The sequence below is a fragment of the Crotalus tigris genome, unplaced genomic scaffold, assembly GCF_016545835.1.
Source record: "Crotalus tigris isolate CLP2741 ecotype Arizona unplaced genomic scaffold, ASM1654583v1 scf7180000017611.44802233496:7321179, whole genome shotgun sequence".
Classification (NCBI taxonomy): Eukaryota; Metazoa; Chordata; class Lepidosauria; order Squamata; family Viperidae; genus Crotalus; species Crotalus tigris.
The window spans coordinates 5,123,148-5,144,075 of NW_024096511.1; the positions used below are offsets into that span (position 1 = coordinate 5,123,148).

General features: G+C 35.7%; 1 protein-coding gene across 17 annotated transcripts in view; it reads left to right on the top strand.

Moving 5' to 3' along the window:
* The window catches only part of PTPRK (protein tyrosine phosphatase receptor type K), a 365,757-nt gene that overhangs the window by 173,740 nt on the left and 171,089 nt on the right, over positions 1-20,928 (top strand). For all 17 annotated transcript variants that reach the window (XM_039324759.1, XM_039324750.1, XM_039324769.1 and 14 more), the window contains 3 exons: positions 2,968-3,049; positions 5,156-5,271; positions 18,359-18,533. In XM_039324759.1, the coding sequence (XP_039180693.1) occupies positions 2,968-3,049; positions 5,156-5,271; positions 18,359-18,533 (373 nt within the window). The remainder of the gene's footprint in view (positions 1-2,967; positions 3,050-5,155; positions 5,272-18,358; positions 18,534-20,928) is intronic.

Consider the following 20,928-nt stretch of genomic DNA (forward strand, 5'->3'; position numbering starts at 1 on the left):
CATAAAGAAACATGGACACAATCAGATTATTGTAGAACAACAGGAAACAGTTCATTTGAAGGAATCAAGAATTGAGCAAATAAGCTTATGGAATATGCAAGGTGGACAAGAATTTAGGATTTTGTTATCAAGGTGATTACATTTGACAATATTCTCACTGAGGCTTCCCTAATCAGATTTATTAAAAAGAAAAGAAATTGGGAATAGAAGCGTCAGGAATTGGATAGTGAATTTATATCTAGGTTTATGTCATCCAGTTTGAGACTGTGCAGTCTCTTAATCTGAGGCATCCAACTGTTATTCTACCTCTCTCCACATGTATGTGTTCACCTAATTTGTATAGATCATTTTATGATTGCATAAATTGCATTCTGTATACTATCAATTATCAATTAGTTGCTAAAATAATATGGTCATAGCAGCGTGGTTATTTTTTTTAAAAAATAAAACACTTCTGTTGTGAAAAGGGTAATACCTCCCTTCTCTTCATTACAAATGTAAGCCTTGTCAAAAGACCAACAATTTATTTGTCAATGTTTGTTTTCTCTGGATTCTGATAAGTTGTGGAAGGACTCACTTTCATTTAATTTAGCACTATCTATTTGAGAATAAGAGAGTACTGGTCATATCTGATTCCTTCCTTCCTTCCTTCCTTCCTTCCTTCCTTCCTTCCTTCCTTCCTTCCTTCCTTCCTTCCTTCCTCCCTCCCTCTCCCTCTCTCCCTTCCTTCCTTCCTTAGTCCCTCCCTCCCTTCTTCCTTCCCTCCCTCCCTCCTTCCCTTCTTTCCTTCCTTCCCTCCCTCTCCCTCTCCCTCTCCCTCTCCCTCTCTCCCTTCCTTCCTTCCTTCCTTCCCTCTGCCTCTCTCCCTTCCTTCCTTCCTTCCTTAGTCCCTCCCTTCCTCCTTCCTTCCCTCCCTCCTTCCCTTTTTTCCTTGTTTCCTTCCTTCCTTCCCTCCTTCTTTCCCTCCCTCCCCCCTCTCCCTTATTTTCTTCCTTCCTTAGTCTCTCCCTCCCTTCTTCCTTCCCTCCTTTCATTCTTTCCTTCCTTCCTTCCCTCCCTCTCCCCCTCTCTCCCTTCCTTCCTTCCTTCCTTCCTTCCTTCCTTCCTTCCTTCCTTCCTTCCTTCCTTCCTTCCTTCCTTCCTTCGCATAGTAGGATATGTTAAGCATAGATTATACCAAATAATGATTTCCCTCTCTCTTTTTGGGGTCATTGTCTGTATCATTTACATAACAGAATAACAGAGTTGGAAGAGACCTTGGAGGTCTTCTAGTCCAACCCCAGTGCAAGCAGGAGACCCTATACAAAAGGTCCCCAACCTTTCCGGGTTGGCAGCCGAAGGAAAAGGGAGGAGCAAGGAAATGTGCGTGCCTCTATGTGTGCGCACATGCGCAAATGGGTATGTGCATGGAGGTGCTAGCACATGCAAATCAGGCCATGTGCACCGGCAAGGCCGGCACTCACATGCATATGCAAAGTGGGGGGTGCTCGCATACATGCGTGCACTTACCAACCATTCCCACGGCCCAAGACAATGTATATCATCATGCCCTATATCATTCTGGACAAATGACTGTCCAATTTCTTAAAAACCTCCACTAATGGAGCACCCTCAATTTCTGAAGGCAAGCTGTTCCACTGGTTAATCTTTCTTGTTGTCAGGAAATTTCTCCTTAGTTCCAGGTTGGTTCTCTCCTTGATTAGTTTCCATCCATTGCTTCTTCTCCTGCCTTCTGGTGCTTCTGGTGGCAGAAAGTACCTGATTAGCTCAATAAAGGAATTTATTGATGTAGCAAATAATATATTTTGATAAGACTGTGATTAATTAAAATATTTACAACAAAGATTCTTTCCAATAAATGAATTGGAATGAATTTTCTTTTAAAAAATTAAATAACAAATAAGTGTGCATCAACGCCACCCCAATTTATTCACTAAACAAACAAACAAACAAACAAACAATCTAAATATAATGGGTTGCATTTCTACCAGTAGGCATCACATTATCAGTTTCATCATTATTGGGGATTATTAGGCAATAGCCAGATGTTGTACTGTGGGTTCAAACCCTCTACCAAAAATTAAACTTACAGATCTTCTTTGTACTTGAATGATAATGTACAGCACATTAATTTTTAGGAGATATCTGGGCCTTGGTGCTCAGTAGTTGAAAGAAGGGATAAATAGAGGCTATCAGAGTGGTACATACAGCCCATTAAGTTTTCAGAACAGGTGTTACATTAGGATAGATCTAAAGTTGTGATAAACTTTAATATGGTGTGATAAAACTTTAGCCATAGAAATATCTTAGAAGGAGGAAAGGAAGAGGAGGAAACATTTTGGTCAGTTCTTCTTTCTACTTTCTGTCCTCTAAAAAGCTCTACAAGAGGGCCAGTGCATTTGCCAAAATAGCATGGGAGATGGTGTTACAGCTAAAAATTGTCCATTCTTCCCACAAAATTCCTAAATATGCACCCTTACTTTTTCATGAAAATTCTTAGTCCTTGCTAGTCGAGGCATATGAGGACCATTCATAGTAGATAGTAATTCCAAGCTACTGCCCATAATATAATACCTATGCCTTCATTATTTCTTGTGTGACAGTTTTATCACATGCTTAGCAAAGAATAAAGGCAAATTCGGTTTTTACTTTCACTGTCACTGTGGAAGACTTGTCTCCTAGAGGATATCCTGAAAAAGCTGAAAAATCGTTGTCTCTTTCACCTGGAAACCTCTGGCTCTTTTTAAAGTGGTAAATTCTGTGTAACAGGCCCCTGAAATGTGAACATTGACAAGTATTAATTAAGAACTTATCTTTGAATAAACAAAGAGCAGTGAACATGATTAAATCTGTTCGTGAAATACAGCAGAACGTTTGGCTTTAATGAGAAAATGCACTCCTCACTCTAGACCAATGGGAATTCCTTTGCAGTGTGTGTTGTAAACATTTCTTCTTTCTCCTTGACAGGTAATATTTGAGGCTGAAGTCTCAGATGGGAGAAATGGCTACATTGCCATCGATGACATCCAGGTTCTGAGCTACCCTTGTGGTAAGTAATGATTAAGAGGCACACTTTTCTTTGTCTTTTCTAAGAGAGGGTCAATATTGTCAGACTGGCGTTTTCATTACTTAAGTCATTGGTGTCTTGCTGCTACCACTGTTTTTCTTCTGTTAGAAAAAGGAAATGAGAATGTCAAAGTCATAAATGTTATTTTGTTATCACATTATTATTTCAATTCAGCTATTCTCTCTCACCCTTAATGGATTGTAATTAAAGTGAAATAAAGAGTGTCTAATAGTTTATTGTGAGCTGGATTTTTTAAAATTCATTTTACTCCCAATAATAAAAGCAGGTAACAACAATTTATCAATCCTATTTTAAAAAAGCATTGTGACAGTTCTGAAAAATTTCTGTGTTCGGATATGGTTTCTCTAATGCAGTTGTTGCTGTATTTGGGGTCGTGTCTTTGAAAATTTGGGGGACAGAGGATATAGACCCCCAGGCTGAATTGAATGCAAGGCGCTGAAGGACAGGAGGAACAGACCCTGCCACGGCAGTGGTCAGATAAGTGGGACTTTAAACCAGTCCAAGAAACTAAATTATGTATACATTTCAGGCAAGCCCTTCCCTAGTTCACACAAAGATAAAAGGGGAAAGGGAGGGCAGGACATATTCAGATTCTGTTACTGTAGCTATTATAATGAAAATAGTCCTGACTATATGGAATTTTTTTTTAGTTTCATATGCCCTTAGTCTGACAGGTTGTATGTACTAGCAGAGCCAAAGGAAATTACATCAGTTCTTCCCCAATATTTATTTATTTATTTATTTGCCGCTTATCTTACCATAAGGTAATTGGGTGGCTCACAACCACAGAAATAATGTATGTATTTATGTATGTATATGTATGTGTATGTGTGTCTACATGGTGGGAGGAGGGAGAGCAGGGGCGGAATGGGGGGAGGTGGGATATGTTGTTACTCAATCAATGACCTCCATTGTGCTGTTCCCCATAACTCAGATAACTAAGTAATAGTGGTAAGTCTTTGATTTAGCCATCAAAACTAGCAATGTATTAATGCAGCTAAAATTCTGGAGAAATGTGCTTCTAGGACCTGGCATTCTTTGGATGTTTATACGTTTTAATTGTTTGAAGTTTCCAAGGTGCCTCACAGACAGACTTGAAGAAATTAATTATAATTAGCTCATTTTATGGAAGAGTGTAATAACAAGTGAAACTGTGTTTGTGGAAACTAGACTAAGCATAATTGCTTATCCCTAATCTTTGGTAATTTAGGAATAGGATAGGATATGAAATTTAAAAGCTGCAAGCTAGCAAAAAACACACCCCTTCCCCCTAGAAATTTGGAAGAAGATCATGACAAACTGCATCTGCATTCTTGCAAAAAAAAAAAAAACCTATGTGGACATCTCCATGTAGTCACTACTTGAGAGAGTCTTTACCTTAATACAGTATTTTTCAACCTCAACAACTCTAGATATATGGACTGGCTGAGGAATTCTGGGAGCTGAAGTACACACACTTTAAAATTGAGGTTGAAATTGAGAAACAGCGAGGTTGAGAAACATTGCCTTAATACATAATAAACCCATACCTTATCTGCTGTCAGTGCCTTTTTCAACCCAATATTTTTTTCATACACAGAGTTTTGTCACAGAGCTTTCCCTGAGGCAATGCAGAAAGTATAAAAAAGGTTTGTCACCGGCTCAAACAATGCTATGTCTGAAATGCAGATGATATTTACTGACAGGGACTCAACATTCCCCCAGTCTACCATAACATACAGCTACAGTAATTAAATCTGATCCTTTGTGTTATTAATGCAGTGGTTTCACATTGAATATCGTTGAAATTCACATTCAGATTTGCAATTTCTTTGCATCCTATTTGGCAAGTCTTCTTACTGAGCTAAAACAATTTTTTTCTTCCATGTATGAATTTATTTTGCCCCAAAGACTCAGTGCTGTGTATCTTTGGGAGAAAAATAATAATAAAAAAATGTGACTGAGCATATCCTTTGGTAACTTTTTTTGCTTTCCCTCTTTCTCTGTATCTTTGGGGGAATTTTTTTTAAATTTTTTTTGACTGAACGTACCCTTTGATAACTTTTTTTGCTTTTCCTATCTCTGCAGATAAATCTCCTCATTTCTTGAGACTGGGGGATGTAGAGGTCAATGCAGGTCAGAATGCAACATTTCAGTGCATTGCTACAGGAAGGGATGCAGTGAAGAACAAGTTATGGCTGCAGGTAAGGCTCATCCTGACCCATTAATAGAAGGCTTCTGATAAAAACAAAGGAGTGCAGTTCCTCAAAAGATTGTAAATGACAGACCTTTGACAGGAAATCATTGTTATTTATTATTTATATCTATTTCAATTTTGTTAGCATCAACTTGCAGCAAGGACCGTTTAAATGCCTCCTTCCTCTATCTGATCTTGCACATACGGAATTTTGTTTCCATTCTGCAGAACAGGCAAGAGGAATGAGGGAGAAAACCTCTCCATATCCTCTTTTCCTGTGAGATTCATTCTTTTTAAGTTGCAAGCTGGTCAATTCTGGGTAGAAGATTAGTGTATTGTTGGTAAAATCGAGCTGATAACATATTATCACAAAGCCGGCTCCACATATTTTTTCTGACTGAGGAAAAGATCATGGTGCACCTTCTCCCATTCTGCAAAATGGTGAGATTGACCGTTCAGTTGTTTCAGGTGTCTTCAAACTTGTCCCTTTTAGGACTTGTGGACTTCAACTCCCAGAATTCCTCAGCCAGGCTCGCTGGCTGAGGAATTCTGGGAGATGAAGTCCACAAGTTCTAACGTTTGTGATTCATAATACAATACTACTAGTTCATATTGTCAGAATGGAGCTTGTGTGCTTGAATTCCAGTTGTTGAATTCTATCTAGGAAACTTTTTGAGAAGATGGTACAAAGAACCTCCTTTGTCCTTTTTGCTTTTTCCATCCTTTTCCCCAAAGCTTTTCAGCATGAAACCATTGGAAGAAGTCAACCATGCATTTGTTACTCCAAAGAATAATTGCCTAGGATTACAACATCGTTTTCTTGCTCAAGAATATTGCCTTGTTTCAAGTCATTCCACATGCTTCATTGAAAACGTATATATTTTCAGACATGGTTGTGCAGTTCTAAGTATTTTGGGCTTTTGGGCTTTATGTCTTGTATAGCAAGTATTGATTCATTTGATCATTTCTCACTTTGAATTTGAAATGTGTGAATTCTACCAATGAACTGCTTTCTTCCGTTATATTCTTTTAGGGCAATGAATATGGGGTCATGGCTAGTTTCTCCACACAAAATAACATTCTGACAATGATCCAGCTGCTGGGGTGTGTGTCAAATTTGAGTAGAAAGTTGTAAGTCTCACTTTGCTTAGGCAAATGAGCTTCTCTTCCTCAAATGCAGTTAGGCTTTCAATGGCTGGAAAAAAAATAAACATACCAGCAGAGTATCTTGAGGTTAGAGTACGGTCATATGCAATATCAATTTGTGTAGTCTTTTTACTATGTATCCTCCATCCTTCTATAAAACCCTGATCACATCTTGTGTTGCTGCTGATGATCCTGGACAGGATTTGCTCATAATGTGTTCTTCATTGGCTGGAACCTATTCTTGATATTCTTCCCGGCTTGCTGCTCAGCACAGCCTAGGTCTGCCTGGCTATCCATTTGCTCTGTGTGAATACCATCTCCTTCCAGTGGCTAGACCCTATCCTGAAGTATCTTCCACAAATGAAGCATGAAAGAGTTCCTCACCAGTGGAGAAAATAGTTTGCACAAATCGTGTGGAACTACCAACTCATAAAGGGCCAGGGTTACCCTTAAGATAATGGGTATGTTGACAACAACAGGTTATAATATCCCTTTTCTGCCTGCTTCTAATAAGTGGTTACACAGACAACAATATTTTCTCTGGGTTCTGTTTCCATGCTGGCTTTGCTGGCTGCAAGCGCAGCCTTTACATCAGACTAGATGGGACTTGAAGTGAGAGGGCGTTTGGAGGTTAGCTTGGAAATGGCTGCAAGCTCCTGGCACTGCACCAGAGTCCCTGAGCCAGGTTGTGTCTGGAGCTTCTGGGCTCTGTCCTAAAGGGAACTGAGCAGATTTCAACCAAATTCCTTGTGTCACACAATTCAAGATCTAGCAGCTGAAAGCACACAACAGGGAAAAAATATTATGGCTTCACAAAAAGAGTGAATCCAGCCTATTTATCTATCCGTTCAGCTAGTTTATACCTCAATATATTGTGCAACTCCAGAAAATGGATTTCTAGTAAGAGATCAAGTGTCGTATAAAAACTTCAACTGTTTGGATAGGCAGGTGACAGAATGGAGTTCTGATGGTGAATTTTCCATATGCAAAGGGAGCATAGAATGGGATAAGGAACACATTCAATATTAAACTAGTTCCCTGGCACACTATTAAAAAATAGGAGCTTATTAGTTTTACTCATGGAGGAGTCATACAAATTCCTTAGTCATTGGGAGGGGTTCTGGATTTGAATACCTCTGCTTTGGTGTAAGTCTAGCCAACGATCTGCCAGATATTTTTGGAATATGACTTGGCATCTAATTTTTGGACAAGTTGATTGGGTTCGATGTAAACTGAAGTCTAGCAAACACCAAAGGAGCACAGAGTCTCCATTGTTACTATGGCTTTGAGAATTCTTTTCATTTTCTGCAGCATTTTTCTCAAATTCTTGAAGTCAGTGAATAATCCAAAAGTTTGCTTTATCCTATGGTTTGTTCAGTGGACATACGTATGTGCATACAATGTATAGAAGGGAGGAATATGAATGGATGGATGGAATTGGATGCTTTAGCAAACTTCAAATAGTTTGGCACATTTCTGACACAATATGAAATAATTTCAAATATAACATAGAAAGGGCAAAGAACAAGGATTAAAAAATATCCTGAGTTATGTTATTTAGCCAAGTCTTTGTTAGTTTAATGTGAATATCAGAGCCATTTTCTTTCGACATTATCTCTTATTTACTTGTTTTGGAATGATAATGAATAGCATAAAATGTCCCAAAAGGTTTTAAGATCTCACTTATATGCCCAGAATAAGGTAACACCTGTACTGCCCCACCCGTAAAGCCTTGTGCTTGGAACATCTGCTAAACCATATGCCCTGTCTCCCAGTTTAGTTGTTCATAACTGAATCACTAATGAATCTATCCATCACTGTTGTGTCTTGGCATCCACACATCATTTGGCTTGGACAGAGAAGCTTGGCCTCCTTTTGCAATTCTGTTTGCATTCTGACATGCAGGCCAGGGTGCTACCATTGATTTTGATCTGTCCAAAATTAAGAAGCTAATCACGTTCACTTACAAAAAAAGAAAATTAAAGCTTGACTGGTAATCCTATGCAGATTGAGATAGAAAGCAAAAAATGCATGTAGGCCAATCTGTCTGCAGTGGCTTTAGGTGCTGGCTAAATGCCTCCTCTGTTGGCAAGCCAAAGCTGGAAGTTTTTATTAAAACTTTTGAAAAGGAATATTAAAAACTAGTACAAACCAATATAAATCAAGGAAGAAAAAAAATGGAAAATAAAAAAATGAAAGCAAAATAAAAAATAGAAGGGAGAAAAAAGTTGGAAAAATAGAAAAGAAAGAAAAATAGAAAAGAAAAATATATATGAAATGACTTCCGCTATCTTCAGTGCGTTTATAAGTACAAATATATTTTAATCTTTGTGTAAAAATTGATTTTATTTTTCTTTCTGTGATCTAACCTATCTAATCATCAAATCCATTAAACACAAGTTTATTCTGTTTTTTTTTTTCCTTTTTATGCAAAAAGTCTGTAAGAGCGTTCTTCTCTAACGAAAGAAGTCAATGTATCCATTTCAGCAAAATCTTCAACTACAACAACCCAGGCTCCATAGTGAATAGCGTTAAATCTTTCCATCCCTTTGCATATAGTAATCTTGCCAGAGCAATATAGTTATTGAAATAATCTTTCATGGGTTTTTTGCCCATTTGTCCATTAATCCTAAAAGGAAGTGCTCTGTCTTAGGTTGGATATTGATTTATTTGAATCCATGTTTAAGCAATTTTTTTTAACATGTCCTTTCACGTTGTTCACCTTTCCAACATACATTTGAAGTAACTTGATTTTTAAAGTCTGTACTAATTTTAACTTTATAGTACCATAAATATCCATGCCATCCAAACTTCTGGTCATGATTGTCTAAAAGTCTCGTGTTTCTTAGCAACGTCAGTTCTTTCATTCAGACCAACAACAAGCAGCAAAATACAATTTCAAATCTGGTAAACCCAATTCCCCTCTTTTCTTTGCATCTTGTTATACCTTATATTTAACTTGTGATGTAATACGTTATATTTAACTTGCGATTTTTTAAAATTTAGATATAACATTTTGCCATTGTATAAATGGTAAGTCCATTGTCAAAACAGGTATTGTCTAAAATAAAAAAAATCATTTTTGGCAAAACTTTATTTGTACACCACCCAGAATTATTGTATAATAACCGGAATCCCTCTTTGAGGGATTTGGGCAGTTCAGAAATGTGAAAAACACATACATACATACATACATACATACATACATACATACATACATTTTAATCATAGAAATTCTACCCAACAGTGACAATTTTAATTTTTCCATTTTAACATGACCTTTTAAATTTCAGTCCATGTCTTAACATAATTAATTTGAAGTAATTTACAATTCATATTTACTATAGTAAATTATTTTACTTTTTTCTCATAAAAACAGTTTTCTCCATCAGTTCTATTTCATCTTCAAATTTCAAAGTTTTGTTATCTTTGTATTTTGATTATTATTCTTGAAACTTGCTAAAATATCAAAGGCTTTAAATATCCTATTAATTGTTCTATTTCTGCTAGATTTCCTAAAATTAATATCAAAACATCCACAAATGCCCCTAATTTATAATTTTTTAAAAAATCTTAACTTGATTTTCTGAGCTTGATTTATATCTCTGTTCAGTTCTTGAAGGAAAAAAAATGAACAAAAGTAGAAACAGTGGCCTTCCTTTTCTGAATCTTACAAGATTTTATTAGTTCTCCATTAACAATTATTTGTGCTTTCTGAAAAGTATAAATCAATCTTACCCATTTAATAAAATTATCCTCAAGGTTCATATGTACCAGAATGCAGTAAAAAATTTCTATTCAAAGTCTCAAAAAGACCTTCTCTTCATCTAAGAATATAATGCAGTTTGTTATTCATTATGTTCCTCCAGACATTCCAAAATATTCAAAACATTTCCAATATTGTCTCAATGTAAAAATCTGCATTGATATTCATGAATAAAATCCTGTAAAATTATTTTCAACCTTTCAGCCAAAATCATGGTAAATTATTTGTAATCATTGTCCAATAAACATACTAGTCAATAGAACATTTTTTTTATTTCCCAATCTGAGGAAAATGTGCTGCAAATCGAACTCAAGGTTTATTAATATGTTTAGCTTTACTGTGGTTAGATGTTCATTGATTTTTCTTTTGTTCTTCATTAAAATTATGAGAGATGTTGCCAACTACAACATTTACAGCTTACAAAACAGATATTTTTAGCTAATGATAATAATGCTTCTAATTTCTTTATGAAATGCAGCTGCGCAAGGACATTCACAGGTAATGCTAACCATATGATTTGGTTTTGACATAGCATAAAGTGTTATCCCAGGCCTTATCTTAGCATTACATATGAATCAAGTTATTTATATGGTTAAAAAAGTTTGGTTTAGGATTATAGGTGAACACAGCAATTTATGTAATTATAGTAAGCAAATTAAGACATAATATCCAGTGGTGGGATTCAAATATGTGAACAACCAGTTCTCTGTGTGGATGCCGCTTCTGGAAGCCCATTCTGGGCCTGGGCAACAAAAAATCAGCTACCGGTTTTGCCGAACTGGTGTGAACTGGCTGAATCCCACCACTGATAATGTCTGATTTTGCCTGTCCTAGAAAAAAGCAGGGGACTCTCCTATTCATTCATTCATTTAATGAATCATTTTTAAAAGAAGTTTGAGTTTAGGTAGTGTAGAATTGGCTATGTTTATTAAGATCTTAAAAGGAGATGGCTTGAAAATAACTGTTTACTTGAAATAGAAAATGAAGTGTATGAATAACTCTTTGAAATAGTCTGAAAAATAGTTTTAGCCCTAGGAGGGCAGTTTTCAAACTAAAATTCCTTTTTCCAGGCACGAACAACACAGAATTTTAACAAGACCAGTTAAAATAAAAAGCATAAGAGTTATTAACATTTCATAACCCAAGTATTTCCCATTAGATATGATTTATCTCCTCAGCCATTAGGGCAGAACCATTCATAATTTCTTTTTAATGGCTTGACTGTAAATTGGCAAGGAGGTGGGGCTTTTGACCAATAATGGATGAGTCTTCAGGTATCTATTTACAAAATTGTCTCCTGAATCCTAATCATTCTGAAAAGTGACCCCTAATACTTTAGCTAGCTAAATGAGGAGGTACTTCTAAGCTTGAGCAGGAAGTCTCCAACAGACTTACATATTTTACATATTTTCTAGCCTTACACATTCCACTCCTACCATGTGATGAGAGGGACTCCATGTTGTAGAAGTACATATTTTCTTAAAAGAAAAAGAATACAAAGGCACAACCTAGTTGTTCCTCTGTAGCTTCAATACTACCCCACCTCCTGTTTGAACTTTAATTACATAATTTCATTTACTTGACTTCTAAATGCCATCTTAGCCTCATACTCAAGAAAAAATAATAGGGCTCGAATATAGCAGTAGATGGTGTTGATTCAACTTAAATTTCACTTACATTCAATTCAGCATAGCTGACTTTATTGCTTCCTGTGTTTTTAATTACTTTTCCCCTTAAGTCCCATTCAACATTGTAATTTAGTGGCAATTTCTGGATAGGTTGTAAGGATCACACACCTGGCTTTGAGAGGCCACTTGTGTCCCCGGTGCCTCAAGCCATGAAACTTAAAATGCCTTGTTCCGTAAAGAGTATAGATTTTTTATCTTTCATCAGATTAAAGTCCACCAAGGCCCCGGCAGGTAAAACATTTGATTTAGGCCTAAACTACTTGCTTTGATAAATTCCTAACCGATTCCTGCTGATAAATTCCTAACCGATTCATGCTTTCCATTTCTTAATTTTCCCCTCCCTGTTATAAAATTGTCTTGTAAGGCTCTCCTCGGATTTTTTTTTTTTTTTACTTCCATGGCCTTGTAGGCAATTTATGTCTCCTCATGTTCTGTCTCATTGTAACAGAACAACCATGGTGACATATGATTCAGGGGACTGCTGCAGATGTGGTCCCCTTCAGACTCAATTCTGCAAATTAACTGGTGCTTAGAGCATGTCCAGCATTACATCATTCTTCAGCAGATGCCTCATTCTATTACAGTTTGGAAGATGAGAGTATTGTATCCGACTGGTTTTTTTTCTCCATTTTTTTCCGATAGTGGTTCCTCAAATAGCTTTCCTGCCCTTACACACAACTGTCTGATTAGAGATTTATTTTTGAAAATGTCTTTGCTTCAAATAGTCTCACCATAACTAGAGGCTCTTGTCATGCTTCTGGTCTGTTTCACCATTCCACTTTACAAGTCTATTGAGTGCTTACAGGCTATACAACTTTGGCGATAGTTATGATTGTAACATAATAAAATTCTTTTAAAAAGAAATATAAGGTCCAACAGGATAAGTGAGCTGGTCACTATACAGAAAGGTCATTATGACTGATTGAGAAACTAAAGATAATTCCGTTTGATTTGGATCAGGCATATGAAAAATCATTATTTCTGACTAAGTGAATGAACCTGCAATGGATCTTGGTGTGTCTAAATTCCTCCCCTTCCTTTTCACCCCCCCCCAAAGATGGGGGTGGTAAAGGAGAGCTTTCATTTCAATTATGGTTTTCTTTGGCATTTGAACTCAGGTAACTATAGAATGCTTAAATTGTAATTACCAGGACCAAAATTTAAGATTTTGTAGGAATTTTATTTGAAAATGAAAACCTTTTTCTTTCCTTACTGATGAATGTGAAGGAAAAGTCACAAGCATTGCTATTTTATGCCAGGAAAAGTTGAACTTTATAGAGCTTTGTTTTTAAGTTAATTTGTACAACGTTTCTATACCACCGTTTGCTTACTACTTTTGGATGATTTAAGTTAATACTATGTTGAAATGTCTCTTCTAGTTTCCCCAAAGATTTCTTCATTTCGTTTCAAATCTCTCCATCATGTTTCAGCTTCCTTAGTTACCTGAATTTTCTGAACTGCCCTATGTGTTCCCTTAGAACAGTGTTTCTCAACCTTGACAATTTTAAGGCATGTGGACTTCAACTCCCAGAATTCCACAGCCAGCAATGCTGGCTGTGGAATTCTGGGAATTGAAGTCCACATGCCTTAAAATTGTCAAGGTTGAGAAACATTGCCTTAGAATTTAACCAAGGCATGAAAACTGGCTACTACATATTGATTCAGAGGAGAGAAGATTGGGTGATGAAAGCAGGGATAGTTATGCACACCAGGGTGGCTTCAGAATTCAGGACAAGATCCTTCAATGAGATTCAGGAAATTTCATCAAAACCCTTGTTTTTTCTGGAAATCTCCCTTGAATGCCTGTTCTTTTCCATCAAATTGAATGTTAACTATCACATAATTGAAGAAAATTAAGAGAAACTTAAGAGAAAGCTTTCAGTGCAATTCTCTAGAACTTTTTCATTACTCCTCTACTGTAGTTTCCCTCCTCATGTTATTGGATAAATGAAGAGAATATTTTCAAAGAACAAGAATAATTAGTTTTATAAAATAACCAAATAGATACTTTTAGTGTTTTATTTTCACATTAGTACTGGAAGTCATTCATTGCCTTAAAAATTGTACACATAGAGATTGCAGCTCAGTATATGTAGTCCTCAACTTGCAACCGTTCATTTAGTGACTCTTCAAAGTTATAACAGCACTGAAAAAAGTGACTTATGACCATTTTTCAGTTACGATTATTGCAGTATCTCCACAGTCATGTGATCAAAATTCAGATTCTTGGCAACTGGTTCATATTTATGATGGTTGCTGTGTCCCAGGGTCACGTGATAAACTTTTGCTACCTTCTGATGAGCAAAACCACTGGGGGAGATGCCAGATTCACGTAACAAACAGATTACTAACTTAACAACTGCAATGATTCACTTAACAACAGTGTAAGAAAAATTGTAAAACGAGGCAAATCTCACTTAACAAATGTCTTACTTAGCAATATATGTTTTGGGCTCAATTGTGGCCATAAATTGAGGGCTACTTGTATAGCAAAGAAAAATGTATATTGTTATATACCAGTGATGGCGAACCTTTTAGAGACCGAGTGCCCAGACTGCAACACAAAATCCACTTATGTATCATCAGGGGCTGGGTGGGCATGGCTCATTGGGTGGGCATGGCCCATTGGGTGAGCATGGCCTATTGGGTGGGTGTGGCTGCAGTGGTAACAGCAGACTGGGTGGGACTAAAAAGTTCAATCAATCAATTCCAACTTTGCGAGATCTTTTTTTTTCTGTGAGAAGTTGAAATTGATTGATTGAACCTTTTTTTTTTTTTGCACACGGCGGTGGAGATCTAAAGCAAAAAGTTTTTATAAAACCCAGCTGAAAGCCTAGGACTGGGGCGACGGTGTGCGTGCCCACAGAGAGGGTTCTGCATGCCATCTGTGGCACGCGTGCCATAGGTTAGCCACCATGGTTATATACAATAGTTTTTGTAAACTCACAATAGTATAACGTCTTTCATGTGCCATATTGAATTAGCACTGGATACCAATGCTGCAATTTTATTCTTTATTTTAGTTTTCTTGAGGTGTTTCCAGAAATTCAGTTTTGAGCATTTGAGTGCCTAGATTAAATTCTTCCTGTCACTCTGTATTCTATCTTGTGAAGCCATTTCTGTCATTTAGTTTAGAAGAGAGCGTCTCTTTCATGAAAAAAATACAATCATTTCCCCTGGCTGTTTCATTTGCAACTCCTCTATAAGCCACATAAGCAATGTATATGTTCTCTGAGGATGCCTAAATGCTACTAACATTTGACTCTTTCAGTAAGGCTTAGGGAAATTTACTAGCCACTTCATCACTGATTACAAGGCCATAAAATAAATCATTGGTTAAACATAATGTGTTATGATTCCATTCTTGTTCCACTGATAAACCACTATGGTAGTTGTTAGTTTCCATGAAACTGACTAGCCACATGCAGGTTATTGGCTCTGGTTTAATAACATGGGGTTCTCCTTTCCCACTTTTAAGCTGTAAGCTTGAAACACACCAGTCATCAATCAATCAATCAATCAATCAATTACATTTTAAGTTATAGATAATAGCTAACATTTGACTTGTACATTAACTTTCTTTCCATCCTGACGTGAACCATGTACCATTATCGGAACAAACTAGCATTTCCTATAGTTTGAGTTGGTTTAATACTGTCCCTTGTTCATTAATATCTTGGGATAAAGATGGTGCAAGTGATAGTAATGTTTGACATATTTATAATTAATGCTTTTAGAGTGTATCTGAATATACAACTATTTCTTATTCCTAGTTAAGTATTGATTTTCTCAGATTTCTCTGCCTTAGAAGTCATTTCTGATATTTCTCCATAAATAAAATTTTCTATAAATGATTCCCCCCACCTCAATAACCCCTATGGTAGAAAAGGCTTTTCTTGATATTCCTCTGGCCAGCAGAATAATCATGCTGATGGGAAATATATCTCTAATTTGCTTTTAGTCACTCTTACAATCTTCTGATCCTTATGACTGGATTTTTTTATCTGTATTTTAAAAATTACCTTATTCTAGTTTGCTGTTTTCATCAAACTATAAGTAATGTCACGAATGAAGGCAAATACTATATATGTGTCCTAGGATAATGTTGCAGGATCCAATCTGGGTTGGTCACCAGGACCAGAGTTTTTGACTTCCAGGCTTAAGTAATGTAACAAATCTAGGCGTCCTAACATTAGCAGTCCCTCATTTCCTTCTCTCTATTCACAATACAATTTTTTATGTCATGATAACATTGGTTTTCCAAGTTGCCTTGCAGTAGTTGTCAGTGAAGAATAAAGGAAACCCACAATACAATAATAAGCCATTATGTATGTTATCATGTAAGACAAGACTAGGAAAACTGCAGACTGTTGCAGGTTGACACCAAAATGATTACATTATGGTAGTGCAATTTCATCACATTTGGGGAATTTCTGTGGGTTTAAAAGTGGAAACAGAAGTGATTTGCCTTCCAGAAGCTGTCCACACAAATACTTTCAAACTATAGCATCCTCCCCAGTCATAAGCACCCGTAAAGAGATGGACTGAAACATAATTTTGTCATCTGCGGCAGTCCCATTGGAAATTTTATAAGATTTTGATATTATTGCAATTCAGTTTCTGGTAGCAATACAAGCTAAACACCTCTCCATGGACAATGGAGACAATAACTATGTCAAAACTGAAGAACAATGAATAGACTGATTCTTCAAAACCTTTCTGGATAAGGGGGATTGCCCACCTGTGCTCCAGATGGGAGATGGCCCACCTGTGCTCCAGATGGCTGTTCTGCATCAGGAGACAGTGGTCTCCCATAGGTTTCAGTGCCAGGAGAAAAATTGATCATCAAGCTCATAACTGCAGCAGAACTTTTTAAAGGACACTAATCTCCTTCTAGTCATGCTCAGAACTTGCCTATTTAACTCTTAGGGCTATTAAAAATCTTCAGTATAACAAGTTTTAAAAGCCACCTGTTGAGTCTAACTTTATTTCTGAACATAATGAAACTGTAAACTTAAGAATTTAAAGAATTTGAAATACATGGAAAAAAAGATAAATGAATGTTTGAACCAGTAAAACTATAAATGAATCAAGGAACCAGACAAATTTGGGATATTGAAACTTTTAGTATAAGGTTTTGGAACAGCTAATTCAAATAAACAGCTTTTTGTGGGGATTAGAACTTTTTTGTTTGCTGTAAATCATAACAGAGATTAGAGACGATATGAGTTAAATTGGACATTGGAAAAACAGAAAAAAAGAATTACCTTTTATTGTGACTCAGATTAAGATTTACAAAAATGACAAAAACACTATAGTGCTTGAGACTTTCAAAGAATGGAGCTAGAAATTAATAGTCTCAGTATGAAATTCTGACAACCCTTATAAATTTATAAGAAGTGGTATCTGTTTGTAACCTTATAGATGGTGAACATCTATAAGATTTGTTTATTGTGATAATTATTGGAAATTACTTCTTTATATGTTTCTTTTCTTTTTTGTTATTCCACTCTTTCCTTTTTCTTATTTTTTATTTGCACATTTTACTCTTTCTTTTCACTTTACTCTCTGTGTTTTATTAGTTTGCATTAATATAATAGATATAGATAAAGATAATATTTTTATCATTATAGCCCAAACGATTTGATATTATTGCCCAAATCTTTTGAAATTTCAGAAAGAAACACTGGCATCTTTTGAGACTTGCTGAACTTAAATATCATTTTTGTTTTATTGTTACAATAATTTCAATACAGATCAATACAAACATTTTCATTTAATTTGGAGTCAGCATGGATGCTATCAAGAAGGGCATATGCCAGGATGCCCAAAACACGACACTGGAGGTCTTCAAAACTATAAAGAATACTGATCCACATAAAGGAAATAATCCAGAACTGAATGTTCAGAACTGATGTTCAGAACCCATGACTTTTTCTGGCCTTTCTGAAGGGAATTTTTGGTATTCTGGCTGTTCTGCTGTTCGCCAAATGCACCAAGATAAATTTCCATTCTGTAGCAACCCAATTTTCTTTCCTACAATAATTCTGCTATTCTTTAAAAAACAACAACATTGTGTTAGTCTTACTAGGTGTGAAATTCCAAATTCTGAACAGGGGAGAAGTATGTTAATTGTTTATGTACAACACCACACTCACATCCCCAATCACTACTCTTTTAGGAAAATATTTACTTTCACTCATTTATGTTGACATTCATAGCAATCTGGAACTGAAAATGATTAAAGTGCAGTTATTTATATGGTGTTTAATGCTTATCACTCTTAGAAAAGGCATATTTTAAAATGACAGAGGTAAACAAATATAATAGAAGCTCATGAGGTGTTTTTTTATAAACATTGTGAAGCTATATTTTGATGAATGGAATTAACTATAGAGTCATTTTTCTTTTAGTATTTTAGCTGTTCTGAGCAGATACTGTATATGATGTCAACATCATCCAGCCTTTTTAACATTGAGTTTTATTGTTTTCAGAGACGCAATGGAGAAGATATTCCAGTGGCCCAAACAAAAAACATAAATCACAGACGTTTTGCTGCTACCTTTAAACTTCAGGAAGTAACAAAAACAGATCAGGATTTATATCGCTGTGTTACTCAGTCTGAGAGAGGATCTGGAGTTTCCAACTTTGCTCAACTTATTGTTCGAGGTAAGGGTTTCTTAGATTTCTCTGACATGAGCCCTTTATATTTTTACCATTAATTTATATTCCATCAGAAGCTCAAAGGAACTCCTCTCATTTTTTTCTCCACAGCCAACCCTCTAAAATAGGTTGGGCTGAGACAGAGCAATGAACCCAAAGACAACCAATAAGCTTTCATGGAGAGGGTGGAGTAGTAAATCATGCTATTATAAACCTCACAGTTATATAGATGATTCTTACATTGGGTTGTAGATAAAAATCAATGGAAAATAATTGCTACATGTACCCTTTATTTTAAATTCTGCCTCTAAAATCCTGGGAGTATGAGTTCATAGCCAGAGGATGTAGAGTGTGAGGCTTACTATATTCAAAAGCAATACCTAGTAAAAGTGTTTTCTTGTTTGTTTCGTTAACCATCAAACAAGCCTCATTAGTCAAAAACATATCCCGGGGAGAAAGCTTCTCCAGTGTTAAAACTGTGCTGAAAATTAAGTACAGTGACAGGGCCTATATCTTAATTGCACTTTAACGCCAATGTCGTGTTCCATGGGCACAAAAGATGGTAATTTTAAAGGAAATTTTTGGGCCAGTGATATGAATTGCCTTTAATAAAAGCTGGCATAGTATTGCCCATAGTAAAAAATGACCGGGGGTAAGAGTTTATTAGTGCATTCCTTTCTAAACCCAAAGTGACAGGGCACGCTTAAGGACTTTCTACTGCTATTTGGAACAAACAAAAATTTCAGTGCTAAATTCACATACTGACGAATCTTGATCTATGTGATCCCTCAACTGTAGGGGGAAAAAAATTGATGATACGATGAAATACAATTTATTTTGTCATGTCTTGAGTATTGCTTCTATATCATTTTGACTAATGAGACTATCTTCAACTTGCAGAAGACAAATCTTGACACTTCTAGGCTTTAATGAATGTGAGATGAATAAGACCGGCTGCTGATAAACTAGATTAAAATTGGCTCTGTCCTATTGCCAGGAATAAATGTTCAAAATATATGGTTTACTTACTACTTAATATTTGGAAGCCAGCAGAAAGATAGAAAATGAACAGGGTAAAATATTAGAATGAAAAGACATATTTGAAAGAAAAATCAGTTTATATATTTTTATAAAAAAAAATCAGTATATATTTTTACATGTATAACTGAGAAATTATAAGTGTCAGGAAACAAAGGTGGCAAATTTATATATAATGTATGTTTCTTGCTATTGTCCATTTCAGTAGTAGCTCTTAAGAAGTGAAGTCCATCAGAACATGGTGGAGTAAAAATCAAACCTTAGTTTCATGTACAACAGTACACATTAAATTATGTCCTTTTAATTTTTTTTCACAAAGTTGTCAAAAGCTGTAGGAAATTGCATCTTCACAGTTGAACTGATTGATTGGTTCAATTTATAGCCTGCGATAACTCCTGGAACTCAAAGGAGTTTATATGAGGATCTCCATTAATTTCATTCTTACAATATTAAGGATAGGCTATTGTTGAAGTAGGATAAGCTAAGAAAGAGTGACTGGCCCAAAGTCATTCAGTGAGCCCCATTCCGTGGTTGATGGCGACCTAGACACTGGGCCTCCCCCTTGTAGTCCCAGCCATTAATCACTACTGCATGTTGGCTCTCTCTGATATGTTTCCTAAAAATGTTCTATGTCAATAAAACAGTGGTAACAATGGTACAAATTGTGGATTAAATTCTTGAGTATTGATGAACCGATGTCAGGCACCACCTTTTCCTCAAGATAATTTTTTTTCTTATTAATAAAACTCATGATTGAAAAAAAAATAATATTTCTTTACTTATTTACATATTTTTATTTTTTCATGTTTTTCATTACATTTTAAGCACTATTTTTATAAGACTAATTTTAAAATAAAATCAGTGTGCATTTTAAAATTAATCCTACAGCTTTTAGTAACAGATGTTGATGTTTTTGGAAAACCATGGAAATGATGAGGAATAGAGGCAGTGTTATTTCTAACATTTGTGAAGAAAACATCCAATATTATACCGTATGAATAATTAAATTATTCACAAGTTCATAAAAAAGACAAAAATATAAAATCAAATTTGTGTTTTATTTATGTACTTAAGGAGATGTTTTCCATTAAGTGTTCCTGTTCTTTATCTGTCACTCTTGTTATTTAGTCAAGTATCAAAAGACAGACTCTAAAAACAATTATATATATCTAATTCAGATCTATGAGTCTGGGTCTACTTTCTCTAATTACAATATTCACAATGTATCATAGTAAACACATTTCTAAATTATCAAAAGATGGATGGTCTTCTTCCAAAATGCTCTGTGATAGTAGCAGATACACTAGTAATTATTCTATAAGTTGTACCTGGCTCAATAGTTGTAACTCTGAGAGGGATCTTG